Consider the following 18969-nt stretch of genomic DNA (forward strand, 5'->3'; position numbering starts at 1 on the left):
TGTGAATGTTAAAGTTTTAGCAGAGATTTAAATTTCCCATGCAAGGAACACACATAGAATGGGAAGATTGGAGACCGTCTGCATATTTAGAGCTTCCCTGTGACCATCCAGTTTTCTCTTTCATATGTGAAGGCCATCTTCCAGAAAGGGAGGCATGTGCAGTTTCTTCTTTATTTAGGTTATACATGTTATTTATTTGAAAGAAAAATTGTGATATTTCTGCTGTTTGTGTACCTGTAGTCTGGAGCCTCCTTTCTTGAAGGTTTTGATTTGGTCCTTGGCTGTTGGTTATGACAAACTCGTGTCTTGTAGGTTTCTCTGGATGTGACTTCTAGATATGGACTGCCATCATAGTTAGTTTTTCTTCTTTCACTTGGTGTTTCATTCTTAATCTCACACTTTACTATCTCCCTCCATGGTCAGTCCCATAGACTGAGCTTGTGCTCTTAAGTTAACCCCAGCTGTCTATTTTTAATACTGCTACCTTCTCATATTGCCTGCAGAAAATTTTAAGAGATATACATACATTCGTGTTTTCTGCCTGTCTTCAGGATCACTAAAACAACCCCTCCCACATACACGTGCTTTATTACTTACCTGAATATATCTGACCTCTCAGGAGAGTTCACTATCATTGAGCTGTCACAGGGTTCAGAAATTGCTTTCATGCCTATATGTGATTTGACACGGAAAAAAGCCCAACCCTGTGAAATACTTTGAAAAAACGGAATGTTGCTGTTATAAAACCATCTGATAATGATGTTTTCTTATTGGGACAGTCTGATAAAAATGTGTTGGTTTTCAATTTGACGTTATTAAACTCTAAAGGAAAATCCCACCTTGAATTGGATGATACTGAAGCTCTGGCTTTCATAGTAGCATTTTTGGAAGCAGTGAGCTGCTATCACAGTCCCCAGATATGTCAATCCATGTCACTCAATGTTTAAATTATGTTTCAGAAATAGCTATAAAAAGATACTCCTTATGTATGGTATTAAGTAGTACTATACTTTTCTCTCAAAAAAACCCCCAAAAAAAACCCAAATCCAAACCAGTGTGTAACTGGAAATATTTACTTAGAGGGTAGGGGGAAATGTTCTGGAGCTGGAATGGAGCTGGGTGCCTCAGCTATCATTTAGTGCTTTCTAAATTTCTTGGCCACAAAATATGAGTAAGCTTGCTGTATTTTGGCAGTATAGTCGTTAACAAACAGCTGCAGTGCCTGAATAATAGAGTGAATATGCTCTATATTCATTCATTAAAGGTTGCTTTTTCCATCCCTTTCCCTTCATTTTTTTTTTGTCTTCAGTCAGTGACTTTTTTTCCTTTATACTGAACAGTGTAACTTCTGAATTAGTATGGGAGTTTTGTCAGAGACATCACTGGAACAGGGTGTTCCAGACATCTTTCCCTATAGGAACAAGTAATAAAATGTTCAAATTGCACTGGCAGTTTTACTTGAGCTTCATAGTGATAATATGTCCTCGCAATACACACCTTTTGCCTTGCCACCATCTTGCATTGTTCTTTTCGTGCTGTTCTGGTGTCGATTGGCCCAACATAGGTGAAATAGCCATTGTAGTAACTACAAATATCCTGCCTAGGAATTCAAAAACCTTAATAATATTAGACATAAGAAAGATACGGAGCTAGGCTTTTTGCTGAAATATCACAAGATCCCAGGAGAAAAACAAGAAAGAAATTCAAGGAAAGTTAATACCACATAAAATTGAAGGTTTTTTAAATGTGATTTTAAGAAAAACGGAGAGGAGCAAAACTTTTGGGTGAGATGTTGCTAGAACAAAGCTTGGATTCTCACTGTTGTTGCATAATGATGAGTTGGATTCACTTATTATTCTGTTCCGTGTGCAGTGGTTTACTTTTAAGGTCCATTTCAGTTCTTAATGAACTGAATTATTATATTAATGAAAGCATAATTTAAGCTCTAGTATCTTGAGACTTAATGAGTTAAGATCTTACTATGTCAAGTCCATTTAATAATGCCATTATTCTTTGACCTCTTGTAGTTGTGTTTTAATTTTGTCTGAATCAGGTAAGATGTTGTATCAAATAATCATACAATATTAGTCCTTCATGAGATTCTGAGCTTTTCTGTTCTGAGTCTCGTTAGTAAAAACAGCACTGTCTTATGTAACTATTTGATTTCTACTGTGGAGATTTCATTTTTCTTTCCACATCCTATTCTTGGTTAACTGGTCTCATCCAAAGAGGTAACTTGTTTTCCCTGAATGTTAACACAGTCAGAACATAGATCCTGCATGTGGAGAGAAAGCAGTAAAGAAAGTACTGGCTATCAAAAGCCTGAGTGAACTGGGTGCTAGCAAGAAAGTTCATTGAGTTGCATCTCCTCTATCTCTGAGTGTCCCATATTTAGCTAATAATAGTCTGAAAGCTGTCCTTCAGAATCTTTTTCTTCTTGTACTTACGAGCAATTTTGTAAGTGTTTTTGCTTGGAAGACATTTAGCTGTGCAGCATTGGCCTTGTCCACAGTCGCAGCTTGTGACTGTACTTAAGCTTCCTTTCAACAATGTTTGTGTTGGACATTGTTTCATTGTATGTAGACTGGTCTCCTTTTTAACCAAATTTTTTAATACTGCTGGGGAAAGTGACTCAAAATAAACCTAGCTGCTGGGTTGTGGTTTTTGTTTTCTTTTTTTTTTCTAGGACAGGAATGGGATGTGTCAGCTCATATGGGTTTGCTGGTGAGCTCTGGGAAGGATGCTTTATCTGTGTTTCCTACTTTTCTTTCACTGGGTTATCAAGCAATAGGTTCATGTGTGCTGCTTTAACTGGCAGAGAAAGTACAGGTGACGCTGGTTCTTTGCCCTGTACTCTCAGCTGTAATGCCTTTGCCATAAGCCTCTGCGCTTCAACAGCAGAAAGAGCTTTTGAAATTGTAGCAGTTCTATCAGCTGCTTCAGCCCTCTGAAAGATAAAATGCTAAGTAGTATTTTAAGAAAATAGCTTCTTACCACTAGCTTGTGTAGTAAGCTCATCACAGGCTGCAGAAGACTGACAGATGAAATGATTAGCTATTGAAAATTGTTGGTAGATTTTCAGCTATCCTTAACTGCTTTCATTTATTGGTATAAGGCTAACTTAATGAACACTATGACATCATCCTTTTGGATTTTCATGTTTTGGATGTGCTCAGCAGTGTCCCTGGCAGCTGTGAACTGTATTACATTGTTAGACTGTGGTTAACAGTTTCTGCTTCCTTCCCCTGTGATCTGTGTGTGTGCCCAGCCTAGTGCATATCCTTAAGATGACAAGAACCAAAGAGAACAGGAAATAAATTGAGCCCTCTGGAGAAGAAACCAGCGTATCTGCAGATGACTGATTCTGAGGCACAGTCCTCTTGCTTCAGTGCTAGTCTCCTGCCAGTTGGGTCTAAGACCTGTCTGCAGCCTCTCTTTTTTTTGCTGTCTATTTCTTACATCTTCCTGTACTTTAACTTCCCTGCTGCTGTCACGCACCGCTTCCACACCACAACTTCCACACCGGTTGTGCTAACAAATAGTGCCAGTCATGCACCCAAAAGATAGATTTCTATGTTACCGAAAAACATGCTCTGTAAATTGCTGTTGCTTACTGGATTCTTCCACAGAAGTAGACAGCATTCTAAGGATAAAGGTAATACGCTTGTGATAAAAGTACTAAGCAAACCCCAAACAAGTGGATTCTGCTACTCTTACAGGCTAATTTCATCCTCTTTCTTTAAGTCCTATATAATCATCAGGCCTACTTTCTACTTGGACTTTTTCTTTTCCTCATCGTCCTTAAGTACCATTGATCTCTTCAGCACCTTTAATTCATTCAGGGGTTTGCTTTCCTTTGGAAGCTTTTATGCACTACATGTTTTTGCCAAGTCATTTTCCTTCTCCAGCCCCCGTCTTTATTCCCTTCCCAATACTGTTTTATCTGATAGGCTCATAGCTTTTGCATTTGCCCTTTCTTTTGTTGTTGTTGTTTTTAACTTCAGATTTTCTTTTAATGGAAGGGAATATTCGCTCTGAGTGAAGCATATAGGAAGGAAATACTACAGAAGTTAAGAGGAGAAAAAGGTTAACTTCAAATATAGAATAGAGTTTTCATGAGAGAACCCTAAAATATTTAGGTTAGAATAAAGCCTGATAAAGGTATTGACTGCTGGTTTAGTGAGCTGCTGATGTCCTCTTGCTTCAGATTTTCAAACCATGGCAGTTCTCAAGCTGTCACAGTTTCAGATACTTAGAATTAACTATGCGCACTGTGTTTTACCCTTGCTCAGTAATGAGACAAAAAGCACCTAGAGGAAAGCCGGTACTTCCAGGTTCAGTTCCTGAGTGAATAATGTGTGTTCTTCTGCCCTTGCTGCCTCCTCCCTGACTCCAGAGAGATTTTTGCAAGTCATGGCTATTGTTGTAATATACAGAGAGCATTTTGCACTGCATTTTGCATTATTCCTCTTTTGCTGCTTTGCTCTCCTGGAATGATGAAAAAATGGATGATGGCATTGCGTTGTGGTCAATAGGGTATATAAAGCCACTCGGTCCAACTCCTTATGTCTGATTTGGCCAAGGTGCTAGAAGTTATACAGTAATTAAGAAGGTCACCTGTATGTCTTATTTGTCAGGCCTAATCTTTCTTTCAAGGGAATACACTTCTGGTAAATAGCCATGCACTCAAAGGTGCTTGCGTTCCAGAAGTGACAGCTATTTCAGCTGAAGAATTCCGTTGCTTCTTCCTAGTATCATTTTGATGTTGACGTCATCTACCTGGACTTGTGCAAAGCATTCGACACTGTCCCACATGTCATCCTTGTCTCTAAATTGGAGAGACATCAATTTGATAGATGGACCACTCGGTGGATAAAAAACTGGCTCGATGGCCGCACGCAAAGAGTTGTGGTAAATGGCTCGATGTCCAGTTGGAAACCTGTAACGAGTGGTGTCCCTCAGGGATCGGTGTTGGGACCGGTCCTGTTCAACATCTTTGTCGGTGACATGGACAGTGGGATTGAGTGCGCCCTCAGCAAGTTTGCCGACGACACCAAGCTGTGTGGTTCGGTTGATACGCTGGAGGGAAGGGATGCCATCCAGAGGGACCTTGACACGCTTGTGAGGTGGGCCGATGCCAACCTTATGAAGTTTAACCAAGGCAAGTGCAAGGTCCTACATCTGGGTCGGGGCAACCCCAGGCACTGCTACAGGCTGGGCAGAGAAGAGATTCAGAGCAGCCCTGCAGAAAAGGACTTGGGGGTGTTGGTTGACGAGAAGCTTAACATGAGCCGGCAGTGTGCGCTTGCAGCCCAGAAAGCCAACCGTATCCTGGGCTGCATCAAAAGAAGCGTGGCCAGCAGGTCGAAGGAGGTGATCCTGCCCCTCTACTCTGCTCTTGTGAGACCCCACTTGGAGTACTGCGTACAGTTCTGGTGTCCTCAACATAAAAAGGACATGGAGCTGTTGGAGCGAGTCCAGAGGAGGGCCACGAGGATGATAAGAGGGCTGGAGCACCTCCCATATGAAGACAGGCTGAGAAAGTTGGGGCTGTTCAGCCTGGAGAAGAGAAGGCTGCGTGGTGACCTCATAGCAGCCTTCCAGTATCTGAAGGGGGTCTACAAGGATGCTGGGGAGGGACTCTTCCTTAGGGACTGTAGTGGTAGGACAAGGGGTAATGGGTTCAAACTTAAACAGAGGAAGTTTAGATTAGATATAAGGAAGAAGTTCTTTACAGTGAGGGTGGTGAAGCACTGGAATGGGTTGCCCAGGGAGGTTGTGGATGCTCCATCCCTGGCGGTGTTCAAGGCCAGGTTGGACAGAGCCTTGAGCCACATGGTTTAGGGCAAGGTGTCCCTGCCCATGGCAGGGGGGTTGGAACTAGATGATCTTAAGGTCCTTTCCAACCCTTACGATTCTATGATTCTATGATTCTAAGGATATCTTCTGGAAGGAGATCTTTTTTCCTAACAATTTCCAATTTACTCCTGCTTGCATCAACATCCATATATCTAATTTCAGTATCCCAGTTCTACCCATTAATAGGGCAGAAGTCTCTGATGCAACATGTTACCTCAAGCTTTGTTTTCTTAATTGATTCTTTTACAACCACCTTTTTTAGAGCTGTTAGATAGTGCAGTACAAAGAACCTGATAAAGTTGTATTACAGTATCTCCCTACCCCCGCTTCTCTCTTCAGCTGTATTTGTCAAAATTTTACACAAGTCTCTGCTTTGGGTTAGTCATACATTGTTCAGTTTTATCCAAGAAACTGTTCTCTTTTTAGTTGGTCAGTCTTTTGCATTGTATATTTAATTTTGTTGTTTCATTCTTGACTGATAATATAGCAAGAAACAGATCTTCATAGGATATGTTAAATACTCCAATAGATTGCAGAGTTCTAGCAGCCTGCTTACCCTACCTAGGGACCTAGCTTTAGTATGGGACTTTTTTTTGGCTGTGAATTGTGGAGCTGATGGCCAGTAAAATGCTGAGCAAAAAAGAAACAGAGCAGAAAGTGAAAACTATAAAACACAAAAGGGAAAAAAAATAAACTACCAGCCCTGTAGCATAATCTGCTTCTTGGTTAAACAGATTAGTCTTGAACTTTGTGCTGGTAACATTGCAGCACCATTTGCTTCTTGGAAAAAAGGAATATATCTGTTAGATGAGTGGTGTATTTTGCAGAGACTAGTACAAACATTTTTTCCTTCAAGGAATTTGTCTGTGGTGCCTTTTTACTGTCAATCTGTACAGTACAAATACCACTAACTATTGCTATTAATATACATTATGTCTGTAGACTTCATCAAGAAGATTTGGTGTGTTATCACAAGTAGCAAGAAAAGAATAGATTTCAGTTCTACCTACTGAACAGGAATGAATGCTTTGGGAAATACCACATAAAGTTGTTGCTGTAAAGTAGTAAATTAGAAAAATCTATTTGTGTGAAAATCGGGGAGTTTCAGCTGTACTGATTTTTTAATATGGCAGCTTACTCTTGGAAAAATAGGGGAAAACTCTGGACAAGTTGAGCAGGATTTATCTATTATTTCTCTTACTTTAAAAAAAAAAAGGGGGGGGGGGGAAGAAAAAAGGAGACATGATTTAGAAGAAACACTTCCCGTTTCACTTCTTTTGTCTGTTAAGATAATGCAGAAACAGCTAAAGTTCAAAATCTGGCCTGAATGCCATTAGGAAATATGACTTCATTAGTTGTAAAAAGTCTGACTTACAGACTGTTTTCAATGTTCTTATGACACTTTAAACTTGTGCCAGTAAGTCAGAAACTGTGACAAATAAGCCATCCAGGCATTCATGCTGTCTTCTTGAATGAATGGGACTGCCTTGGGAGGGGAATAAATATAGGGAGTACCCCAAAGCCTGTTTGTTCTGACTTCCGAGAGATGATGCTTTTGTATTTTACTTAACTGCTCAGTTGACTGAGGCACCCAAGTCCATAGTGAATTTAGACTAAATAAACTCTACAAACAAAACTCCTTGTACAAGAGTTTATGCAAAAACATTTATTGGACACCCACCTCTAGTTATGCTACCTTCAGACCCTTGTCAGACTTTCTATACTCCTTATACCTTTCTGGGTAGATGATAATTCCCACAGCAAAATAGTGGTGGTCAGTGTATCCTGTTGTAATTCTCTCTTGTAAACTAGCCAGAATAGAAGTTTCACATTTTCACATTTTCTTTCCCTCTTCAATCTAAGAAAATTTAAAGGAAAGGTGACCTTTCGGGAGGAGAGTATGGGATGACTTTTGGTAGCTTGGAGATTAAGACAGGAAACTATTTTGGAGACTTTGCTGTATTAACATTGAACTGTAAGAGTGCTATGGAGATAAAGATTTCTAATATTGCTCAAGGATTTTGTGTAATGGGTATGTGGAGTGTATAGCTTTGCTTTGCTTTACAGCTAAAATTGTAGACAACTCAATACAAATACTGTTCAAGTCCAAATAACATAGAAGTATTAATTAGTAACAATACATTTTCACACTGTATGGTTCTGATCTTGTGAACACAGGACACTGTTAGTAGTAATATTTGCAAATTAAAACTGCATCACTTGCTATTGCAATCTATTTTGGGTGTATGTTTGATCTTTTATACTCTATGTTCACTATGCTGATGTCTAGGCTCAGAAATGAGGCTTTTACACATGTGAACTTGAGTTCCGGAGAGGAAACTGCAGAATTCAAGGTTTAGTTCAGAATCTTCCCATTCATAATGGTTACATGTGGAGAGACCCATCAAGGAAGCCCCTTTGATGGGAAGTGAAGCTTCCTAAAATTCTTCTGAGTATGTTCAGTCTGCTCAAATGGTAGGTGTAGATACAAGCAACTTTCGTGGGTGTACCATGAATACACTGTTTCCTCCCCTGAGCTATGGTGAGTTAGAGTAAGTAATTCTGTTTGTTGTAAGAAGCAGAGTTTAAAATAGAATGACATGTAAGAATGTATCCTTCCTAAACATAAAGGTTTCTTTGTGTCATAATAAAGTACAGGGCTTTAAGAATTTATATTATTAATGTCCTTCTTATGTATTATTTTCATTGAGGTGGCCAACCATGTGACTTCTGTTTTTGTAAAAGTCTTCTTCCCCTCCCCTTGACATTATTGTTGCTCTCTTCCACTTTTGTCTCATTTTCTGGTCAGATAGTTTTAATTTACATTTCTAGTATCTGATTGTGTCATATTTCTGTAGCGCTTAATTAATATTTTTTTCTTTTTTCCTTCCCCTTACCCCTTTTCTTTTTTAATGTACAATATTTTCTCTTCTTTCTAGGTCTCTATTAACTCTCTGGAGTGCTAAACATAAGAGGAGAATGTTAACAGCTGAGAGATCACCCTTGGCATACTTAATTGTAGACAAATTGTTTGAACTTGTAACACTTGGAAAATGAAAGTTAACATATTTGTTTTGTTATTCCCATGGAAACAAGATATTTATAATGAGCTTCTAAAAACAAGTTACAAATATACACAAGGAAGCTGATTCTTTGTAGCAATTGCTTAATAGAAAGAAAGTGATTTACTTGGGGTTTGTGGTTTTTTTTGTTGTTGTTGCCTTTTTTTTTATTTTTATTTTTTTTCTTTAGCTCATGACTTCTGAAAAGCTGGTGTCAGGAAGGGGCTTTCTGAATGGAAGCAGAATTAAAAATGGTGGAACTAAACTTGAGGATACAACTGCCTTGTGTGTCATGCAGCATTCTTAGTACTGTCATTTTTCACAGTTTGGGTTGGAAGGAACTTTAAGGTCATCTAGTTGACACACATACACAAAACACCTCCCTGCAAGGAGCAGGGACATCTTTCAACTAGATCAGGTTGCTCAGAGCCCCATCCAGCCTGACCTTGAACACTACCAGGGATGGGGCTTCTACCACTTCTCTGGGTAACCTGTTCCACTGTTTCACCACCTTTACCATAAAAAATTTCTTTCTTATGTCTAGTCTAAATCTACCCTCTTTTAGTTTAAAACCATTACCCCTTGTCCTATTGCTACAGTCCCTATTAAAAGGTCTGTCACCATCTTTCTTATAAGGCCCTTTTAACTATTGAAAGGCCACAATAAGACATCCCCAGAGCCCTCTCTTCTGAAGGCTGAACAAGTCCAACTCTCAGCCTTTCCTCATAGGAGAGATGTTCCATCTCTGATCATTTTTGTGGCCCTTCTCTAGACCCACTCCAACAGGTCCATGTCTTTCTTGTGCTGAGGACTCCAGAGCTGGATGCAGTATTCTGGGTGGGGTCTCACCAGAGCAGAGCAGAGGCATAGAATTACTTCTCTAGACTTGCTGGCCACACTTCTCTTGTTGCAGCCGAGAGTACAATTGGATTTCTGGGCTGCAATTGCACGCTGCTGGCTCATGTCCAATTTTTTGTCCACCAGTACCCCCAAGTCATCCTCCACAGTGTGTTTTTGTGGACCTGGAGGGGGCCAATCTGTAGCTGAGTAGGTTAGTAGAGAGACTGCTTCTGTCTTTTCTATGTACTCAGTCTGTTTTCTGCTCTGCATTCAAACCAAGACGCTACAGATAGAAGAAAGGGTAGGCGCATGCTGTCTTGCTGAGTAACAATGATGACAGCAACTGCTCAGAGTTCTTTTGAACCTTCCTGTAGAGATAGGATGAGTTGTAGCATTGCTACTTTAGTAATTTAGATGCTATGGTACATGGCATACATGTACCATACACAGCACACAAAAAGTACCAGAACACGTTGTAAGTTAACCAGTTTAATCGAGTTCTTGGGGGGGTTACACAAGACTTGGCATACTTTGCAACTGCAGAATTTTTGAGTGAATTATTATGCTTTTCAAATCGGTTTGGTAATACTGTAGTAGTTTGAGGGAGAGGAGGATGTTTCTGGAGTATAGAAAAATTAAAGCTGCTTTGTTTAGGAAACCTGGGTTATAGTTCAAAAATTCCTTTTTTAATGTCACTCCAATTAATATTTTTTGCTGGTAAAGATCTGCCATGATGCACGTTTCTTTTTCTTTTGGGTCCAGCAGCAATACTACATGGATTCTATGTGTATCCAATTTATGGTACACTGGGGAAAACACTCGTTTGCTTTCCTTTATTAGTGCGACGGGGAAAAGACCAAATGTGAGAGTTAGGAATGACTGTGTCTTAGACCAAAAAGAGATGTTCTTCGTTCCTTTTGGCATCCTTATTGATGTATTTTTTACCTTTTAATGCGGGCGGGAGAGGGGGACAAAACAAAAAACACTCAAAACGAAATATTTTCCATGTGTTTGTAAATATAAAAGGATTCAACATGAACTTCAACAGATTTTGCCAAAAGTGATCATTCCCTTTCCCATTGTGGTGATCCTGACTAATAAACTGTAGCAATCCTTATTGGAGACTTCCAGGTAACAAATGTGCTACAGAAAATTGCATTTGAAAGATCTGCATCTTAGACTTGGCCGTGAGTCTCTAGTGAAAAAGGGCCTTAGTGCTGTGTCATGCTGAAGCTTTGCAGTGATTGCTAATGCCATCTTTTTCTAAATGAGAGGCAAAACAAAATGAAGTCCTGACCTTTTGAGTTCTTGGACACATTTTATCAGAAGAGGGATGTTAATCCTATTAATGAGAATCCTGGACAAATTCCAAGTAGTTAATTGCATTTTGTTCCATGTGTCTTTTTGATTAATGGAATACTGGATTATATTTTTCATTTCCACAATATTCTTTTACTAGCTAATTCCATGGGATACTTCAGCATATGCTTCACCTAAAGCAGAAAGTAGTTGCACAGAGCAAAGTTTGGTCAAAAAAAAAAACCCAAAACAAAACCATGGATAAAGTTTATTTCTGGCTAAAATAGGGAGTGTAAGGGATGTAGGGATTTGCTGTATATTGTGCTGTGTTGGAGGAGATACAGGATACTGGGAATGAATGGTATGTAAAGGGTTGTGTTAGTGATGAATTTTATTGTGAATAACCATTTTCTCCTTGTTTTAAAAGCCTGGGATAAAATTTCATTTCATAAAAAATGAAAAAAAAATTTCATTTAATTGAAATAGGAGCAACTTCCTAACTATTGCTGTTTAAAACCGAGAAATCTCACTTTCTCCTTTTATAAGTGGAGCTACCCTCCAATTGAGGGGGATTAGACCTCTTAACATGTCTGAGAAAAGATCAAAGATAAATCAATGATAGATAAATGGCTCTTTGTGATGCTTGAATTAAAGTTAGATTTCTATGGGTAGTTTTTCCAGCCTGAGATTTCTGTTTTCAGTGCACCTTTTCTCTATCCTTGCATCTATCATTTATTTCTTTATAAACAGCTGACACTGTTGAAAGGACTGGTCTGGGTTGTGTGTTGTTTTGTGTGGTTTGGTTTTGTTTGGGTTTGTTCATTTGCTTCTTTAGAGGGGGGTACGTTATTTAAGATTACATCAGCATAAGTATCAGAATATTTTTTTGAAAATTTTTCTATTTGATCTGTTAAGTTTTAGCTTAAAAGGAGTTTGATTTGATGAGCTGCAGGCATTCTGACACAGGCCAGGTCTCTTTATTTCATCTTTATTTCTTAACATTGATCAAGGAAAGTTTCTAAAGCACTATCCTATTGATGTACATAAAGAAAGTGATGTTCTTGGGATACGTTTTATGTGACACCATAAACAGGCTGCATGGGTCTTCCTGTGTTGCAACTGCGTTGCAGTTTTCTGTGGTTCACTGTGGTATTCTGCTATTCTTGGAATGCTTGTTGCGCTGTCTTGTAATTTGTTTTAATTTCTGTGTGTTTCTGTAGGGGAAAGTCTTCCAGAACTATCACTTTTGAGCAGTTCAAGGAAGCTCTTCAAGAACTCTCAAAGAAGCGTTTTAAGGACAAGAGTGATGAGGAAGCAGTTCAAGAAATATATAAACTAATTGAAGGAAAAGCCCCAATTATATCTGGAGTAACGGTATGTTACTGGTCTAGTGGATGCGTTATTTCTAGCCATCCTTTGTTCTACTCCAGTGTTGTTGTATTCACCTGCTTGCATTTACAATCCACAAATCCAAGCAATATGCCTCCATGGGCCTGAAGGCAACAACTGTGCTAAGATAACTGGGAGCAAAGATTATGCAACAGCTAAGTATTGCACTACTGTGTATTTTTCTGTGGCACTAACATTGCTTCTGCTAGGAATTGTAGTACCGCCTAGCAGCATGGTCAGGAAAATTCAAGGTGAGCTCTTGTGTGTGGTTAGAATGTAGAAATATTCATCAAGAGCAGTGTATCCAAATCAAAAAGGGTAGAAGGGAATTTAATTTAGAACCACATTGAACAGATATGTGAAAAGGCAAAAAGACTAGAGCAAAGACATCTTAAGATACATTTAATACACCATGTGGATCCCAGAACACTGGAATTCTGGGAGTAATTACCATGTCTTTGGTTTTTTGTTTGTTCCAAGTATGTCAGAAATATAATGTTCTTTCTTTTCCTTTTTTAAGTATTGGCATTAAACTTTTTATATGAAAAGGAAGTTATAAAGCCTAGTGTACATAAATTTGGTTGCACTTTTAAATGCCAAGATTAGGCAAGCTTTTACCCTGTAGTTTAGGCAATACTAGAGTGTTTGACATCAACTCGAATAGTCCTATCAGTTTAGTTCATTTGCTTAAAATTTGTGATCCTACTGAATTTTGGCAGTAGAGCTGTGAATAAAAATGTAATTGTAAATAATCTTTCCAGAAACTGGTTACACACAAATGAACAGTGGAAATGTCAAGTGAGATTTCTTGAGTTGTACAATTTGTCAGATTTTTACAAGATTTTACTTTATTACTCTTGTACTTTTCTTTGAAACAAGTGATATAGGCTACAGTAACGAACCTTCCTTTTTGTCTTTCACTCATTTTAGTGAGTTTGAATAACTTGTTCGTCTATGACACAATTCCCTCTTTGAATTGTGCACAATCTTCTAAGCCTCACTCTTGATTCTATTTTTTGGCATTTCAGCAGTCAGATATTGAAATAATCAATGGCTGCTAATAAGGGGACAGCATCTTTCTGCGTGGGTGACAGGGTGATGAGAGAGCTTTGCAGATGCAGGATAATATCATGTAGGTGCTTTAGAGGTATACAAACGTGCCAGCAACAGAGGGAAAGGAATGGAGGAGGAATATGAGCCAGCAGTGTGAGGCTTGCCTGTACTCCTATTGTATGTGCAGTCCTGGGGAGAGTTGGAGAACTAAAGAAATAACAGGAGAGTGGGGGAATCATAGTATTCTCTCCTACTTGCTGGCAAAGTAAGGGGCAGGAGGCAGAGCTTAAAGGGAGGGAGATTGCAGGCTGAGGGGAGAACAAAAATTTTGTTTGTTTTATAATGCTAATGTAGTTTCCAGGTGATAAAAATTACCCAAACAGTTGAATATTCAAGGCATTAAAATAAATAAATACAGGGCCACTGTCGCCCCAGCATCCAGGGAATATAAATATGAAATCTATATGCAAACGTTTTAATGCCTTGTTTACTTGGGGAAGTCTGCCCTGGAAATTTTAAGTTGGACTGGCTAGAGTTATATGAAGCTTTTCTTAAACTGTTCTAGGATAATTCAGTCATGCCATGTAGTGTGTGCCTTGCTCTGTGTAACTCTGTTGTAGGTCACATAGATTTGGTTCAGGTTTCAGCCAGAAAACTTCAGTGTGACAACTGACAGATTAATCTAAACATATTAAGGAGGGAGTTGAAAGTATGATAAAGTGAGGCTTGTGGATAAGTATACTTCAGAGGCATTTGGAAATTTTTGTGTCATCTTATGTTTTGTGCTCTCTTTTTGCGGGAGGAGAGGAAAGGGAACAGGACAATATATCTATACTGAATGGCAGCCTGGGGAAACCACAGCTTCCATAGAATAGTTGGACAGTTTACGTTCACATCAGATAATGAGGATTTTAGTGCATGTCGTGATAGAAGATTTACTTTTTTCTTTTTCTGTTTATTTTTTTTCTTCTCCTTCAGAATGTTGTAGAATTACAAAAATCCCTGCTTGTAGTTGATGTGGTTGAGAAGGCTCGGCAGCCAAACATTGAAACCAAGTGAAATTTTGGGCTGCTTTCTAATCTGCAACAGAAGGTGTATGGTTGCCTTGGTCACGCAGGAAGAAAAACAACAGGCAAGTGTTAGGCGTTAGTTGAGACATAGCTTTATTAGCTCATTTGATAGTCATCTGGTAATAGAATATACAGGTCATATATCTTTAGCAGTTTACAATCAGATACGTAAATGAAGTCTAAGGCCTTTTAGTTGACCTCGCTTGTATACAAAGGCTACAAGAGCAAGACTGAGGTTCTTTGTTTTCCTGTACCAAAAGCTGTGTGCTGTAAGTATGTTGAATGCATTTCTACACCTCCTATGGGGCAGATACTTGCTTTGGTCATTGCTGTCTCCTAAAATTAAATCAGTGTATTCAACAGGGTCCTTGGTATAGAAATGTAGAATAATTTCAATTGGAAGGGATCTGGGGTGATTTCATTCAAGCTTCTGCTCACGGGAGGACTAACTTCAAAGCTAGATCAGGTTATGCAAGGCCCAGTCCAGTCAAATTTGTTGTAAGGGTGTTGTGGATGGCAGGGCAGTACAGCAGCGACAGCACTATGAAAGCTGGGTGATGGGTGCTCAGCATGATGGTCATATGAGCAGGATTGTATTCTCACAAAAAGGGACCTTTTAGGGAAAGAGCAAGGAAGCCAGACCACAGCCCACAGAGTGCACCAAGTGAGACATAGCAGTTGTTGCCTGATGTTATGATGAGAGCTTTCTTATTATTGGAAGGCTTTAGTAATCAGCGTAGGTTATGGTTACACAGAATTTCTAACAGTTGGGATAGCTTTCTTGTTACCTAAAACGGCAATTACCTGCACTTCTCAGTCACCTGGACCCTCTGCAGACCAGGGAAAATTCTTAATAACCAATGTGCAATAGAATAATAATCTGGATGGTAAATTTAAAAATTACATGAGTCCATACATGAATCTCAGAAGAAGAATAATTATGGAGGAGGTGTCATGATACTCTAGCCCACGGTGAGGGTGCTCCCCCTTTCCTCTTCTGTCATTATGTGAGCATCCCCTGCTTAACACCCGGATGCATGAAAGCCTCAGCAGTCTGTCAGCTTCAGTTGGATCAGCTTCGAAAACCATTTGGATAAACTGATGTATTTATACGTCTCAGTTTGGGGCATTGGACTATAAAATTTCTATAACTTAGTGGATTCTGAAGAGGCTGCCAGGCAATCAGTATGCAAGAATTTTGGCTGCAGGAGGCAACAAGCTGCATGTGCGTAATGGTCTTTATCTCTTCCTGTCCATTGTGTCCTGCCTGCACGTTGCCCTTGCTCTGACCTGATGGCACTGCTCCCAGCATCCATTAGGCTTTTGGCATGAGCTGTGTGTTAGCCAAAATCTGAACAAGAGTTGAGTGAACAGTCACAGGTGACATCCCTGACCACTGAGAGATCATGGCTTTTGTCATCCAGAATATCTCATGTGCTGTTACACTTCCCTGTCACTGTCACCATATACTGGCCACAGTGCTGTACCAAGTGTCAGGAGCAATGGGTACCAGTCACAGATAGTTACTGGAGATTCTTCTTGTGGACAGTCAAGGCATGTATCTTCTGACCCCACCTTATGTCTCAGGAGTATTATTGTTTGGTAGGTGCGGGATCTGGGATTGTTGCAGATGCACTGCAAAGATTTGTCCAGCCTTTTAAGATGGACCTCTTCCTTGTCTTCCTCATGGATACCAACACTAGTGCTCCAAAGGTAACCTGGAGCATATCAAGAGAGACGTCAGAAGTCTGGAGTGAGAGTGAAGGGCATGGAGCTCTAGTCTTGCCTTCCCAATCCTTACAAAGAGGAAGAGAGGTTGTGTAGAAGTGGGCTACGCCTGGCTGTATACCTTGTGTTGCAGAAGGGCTTTGGCTTCTGTGATCAGAGGAACAAGCACTACTGAGCAGGGATGGAATAAATCTAACACAGGGGAGCAGGAGTGTGTCTGCAACTAGGCTTGCAAATCTGCTGAGGAAAGTGTTAAACTAGGTATGGAAGGTTACCATAACCTGAAGAGGGAACGTCACAAGGGGAGAGCAGGTGTGTCTACGTGGCAAGCTTGACAAGGGAGGCAACAGTACTTGGGGCCCGTCTCAAATGCCTGTACGCAAAAGCATGGGGAAAAAGCAGGACAAATTAGTTCAAGAGCTGTGGCCTCACTGGGGTTTTGGAGTTGTGGTGAGACAGCTCTTCTGGAGTTGCTGCAATGGATGGATAGTGGCTCTTCAGAAAATACAGGGGGGAAAATGAGGAAGTGGAATTGTGATATATGTAAAGGCTTAGGTTGACTGCATGTGGCTTTGCCTTGGGGCAGGTGATGCGCAAATAGAGAACTTGCAGGTAAGCGGCAGAGTACAGACCAGCACAGATGATGATATAGGAGGCATCTAATACAGACCTACCAATCAGGAAGAGGAGACAGATAAAGCCTTGTTTAGGTGTTGGAAAAAAACCCTGTAGTCCCTGGCCTTGGTACTCAAGTTAAAATGACTGAAAGTGATCCATAACATTTCTAAAATGAATTTTTAAAAAAAATTTCTTAATGTGTATAATGAATGATTTGAGGAGATATTCTGGGCTTATTCACAATCAAAAGGAAGAACTGGTTAAAGATATAAGAGCTGAGGCAGCCTTGGCTGCAGCAACCAGGTGACTGGGAGTTAGATCTGGCGCAGGAAGGCCTAGCTTATTAATTTCAGTTTGTCCCTGAAAGTGGCAACCTCTTAAAGTATTTTGGTGTAGCTCTAGCCAGACTACTAGTTGGTGAAAATTTTAGGCGCTATATTTAACATTAGGACTTGCAGTGTTAAAACACCTGAGTGGTGTTACTGGAAACCACTCCTTTGAAAGTTATCACCCCGATTAATTAAAATGGTGTTACTACTTTCTGGCTTTACTGAAGTGGGGTTGCTTATTGCTTTCTTTTGTGCCTGTGTATCTCTTCATGCTTAAATAAAGAAACATGAATGAAATCCAGTTTTTTCATTGAAACTTGATCTTTCTTCCGGACTTTCTGCAGGTTTTCTTAATGCATGTGCACATATTCCCATTAATAATAAAATAAATGAATAAATAAATAAAATCTTTTTGGTATGGAATCCTGGTTTAATCCCAGAAAAGGAAAAACTTTCCCTTTGAGAATTTCTTTTCATTCCCCATTTCATAGTCAGTTTTAAGTTTTCATTCTTTATAAAGGTCCTGGTTGTTACCAGCAAACAAAAAAAATATGAAAAACCTTACTAGGATGGCTAACTTTGGTGCTGATTCTGAAGGCTCCCAGAACATTTTACTTACGTAAGCAAATCTCTATGGCAACCTTTTGTAGGAAGAAATGCTATTAGATACTGAAGTTTTATGGTTGAAGGAGCAAATGCAAACAGCCATTCAGTTTCAGTGACGAATTGGGGAAGGATGATTACAGTTGACAAAGCGTAGCCACAAAGACCATGGCTAAAATGTATACCCTTCTTGTAAGGAGTAATATTTGCACCTTACCTAGTGCACATCCACTAGCATTTTTGGCAGTGCAAGCATTCCCAGCTGCTTTTCTACACAGAAGTACTGTTACTGAGTTAGTGGTTATTTTGAAGAGCACTGTTGTATCCTGAATAGCTTACACGAGTATTTGCAGATCTCCCATCAGAGTGTTAATATTGTTGAGTTAATTTAGCATGTGAATAATTTAAATTTACAGAAGTGAAAAGCCAATAGCTAAAAGCCATTGTATGCATGATTGTCTTGGTTTCAGTTGGGATAGAGTTATTTTTCTTCCTACTACGTGGATTTGGCTTTAATCTGAGAATAATGCTGATAACACCCTGATGTTTTAGTTGTTGCTCAGTAGCGCTTACCCTGATCAAGGGTCTTTTCAGTCTCTCATGCTTTGCCAGTAAGGAGGGGCACAAGAAGCTGGGAGGGAGCAGAAACAGGACACCTGACCCAAACTAGCCAAAGGGGTATTCTATACCACAGCACATGATGCCCAGTATATAAACTGGGGGGATTTACCCAGAAGAGACAAATTGCTGCTCGGCTTGGGCTGTGTATTGGTCAGTGGGTGGTGAGCAATTGAGTTGTGCATCACTGCTGTTTATTGTTTTTCTTCACTTTCCCATTTTAGTTTTATATTCTCTTCTCTTGTTATTTCCCTTAGCATTTTAATTATTATTAGTAGCAATATTGTACTTTAGTTATTAAATTGTACTTATCCTGTGGGTTTCACATTCTTTTGATTCTCTTTTCCATCCTGGCTGTGAGTGAACGCCTTGGTGTTACTTTAGTTGCCAGCTGGGTTTAAACCACGACAGGAGCTATGTGTTACTTTGAAAGCCTGTTGGTTAGGTCTCACTAATGAGCATTTATTTGGGCTGAGAATGGGTAGAGTGGGAATGAAGTTT

The 18969-nt window shown here is 39.6% G+C and overlaps 1 protein-coding gene across 2 annotated transcripts in view; it reads left to right on the forward strand.

Annotated features, from left to right (window-relative positions):
- The window catches only part of TPPP (tubulin polymerization promoting protein), a 54136-nt gene that overhangs the window by 25901 nt on the left and 9266 nt on the right, over window positions 1-18969 (forward strand). The window contains exons 3-4 of one of the 2 annotated variants that reach the window (XR_003993538.1): window positions 12281-12434; window positions 14481-14634. Coding sequence is in view for 1 of the 2 variants with exons in the window: in XM_030499830.1 (XP_030355690.1) it covers window positions 12281-12434 (154 nt within the window). In the remaining variant the exon portion in view is untranslated. The remainder of the gene's footprint in view (window positions 1-12280; window positions 12435-14480; window positions 14635-18969) is intronic. The other variant, XM_030499830.1, reaches the window with a different exon arrangement.

Source organism: Strigops habroptila, chromosome 1 (assembly GCF_004027225.2).
Source record: "Strigops habroptila isolate Jane chromosome 1, bStrHab1.2.pri, whole genome shotgun sequence".
In the NCBI taxonomy this organism is placed as follows: Eukaryota; Metazoa; Chordata; class Aves; order Psittaciformes; family Psittacidae; genus Strigops; species Strigops habroptila.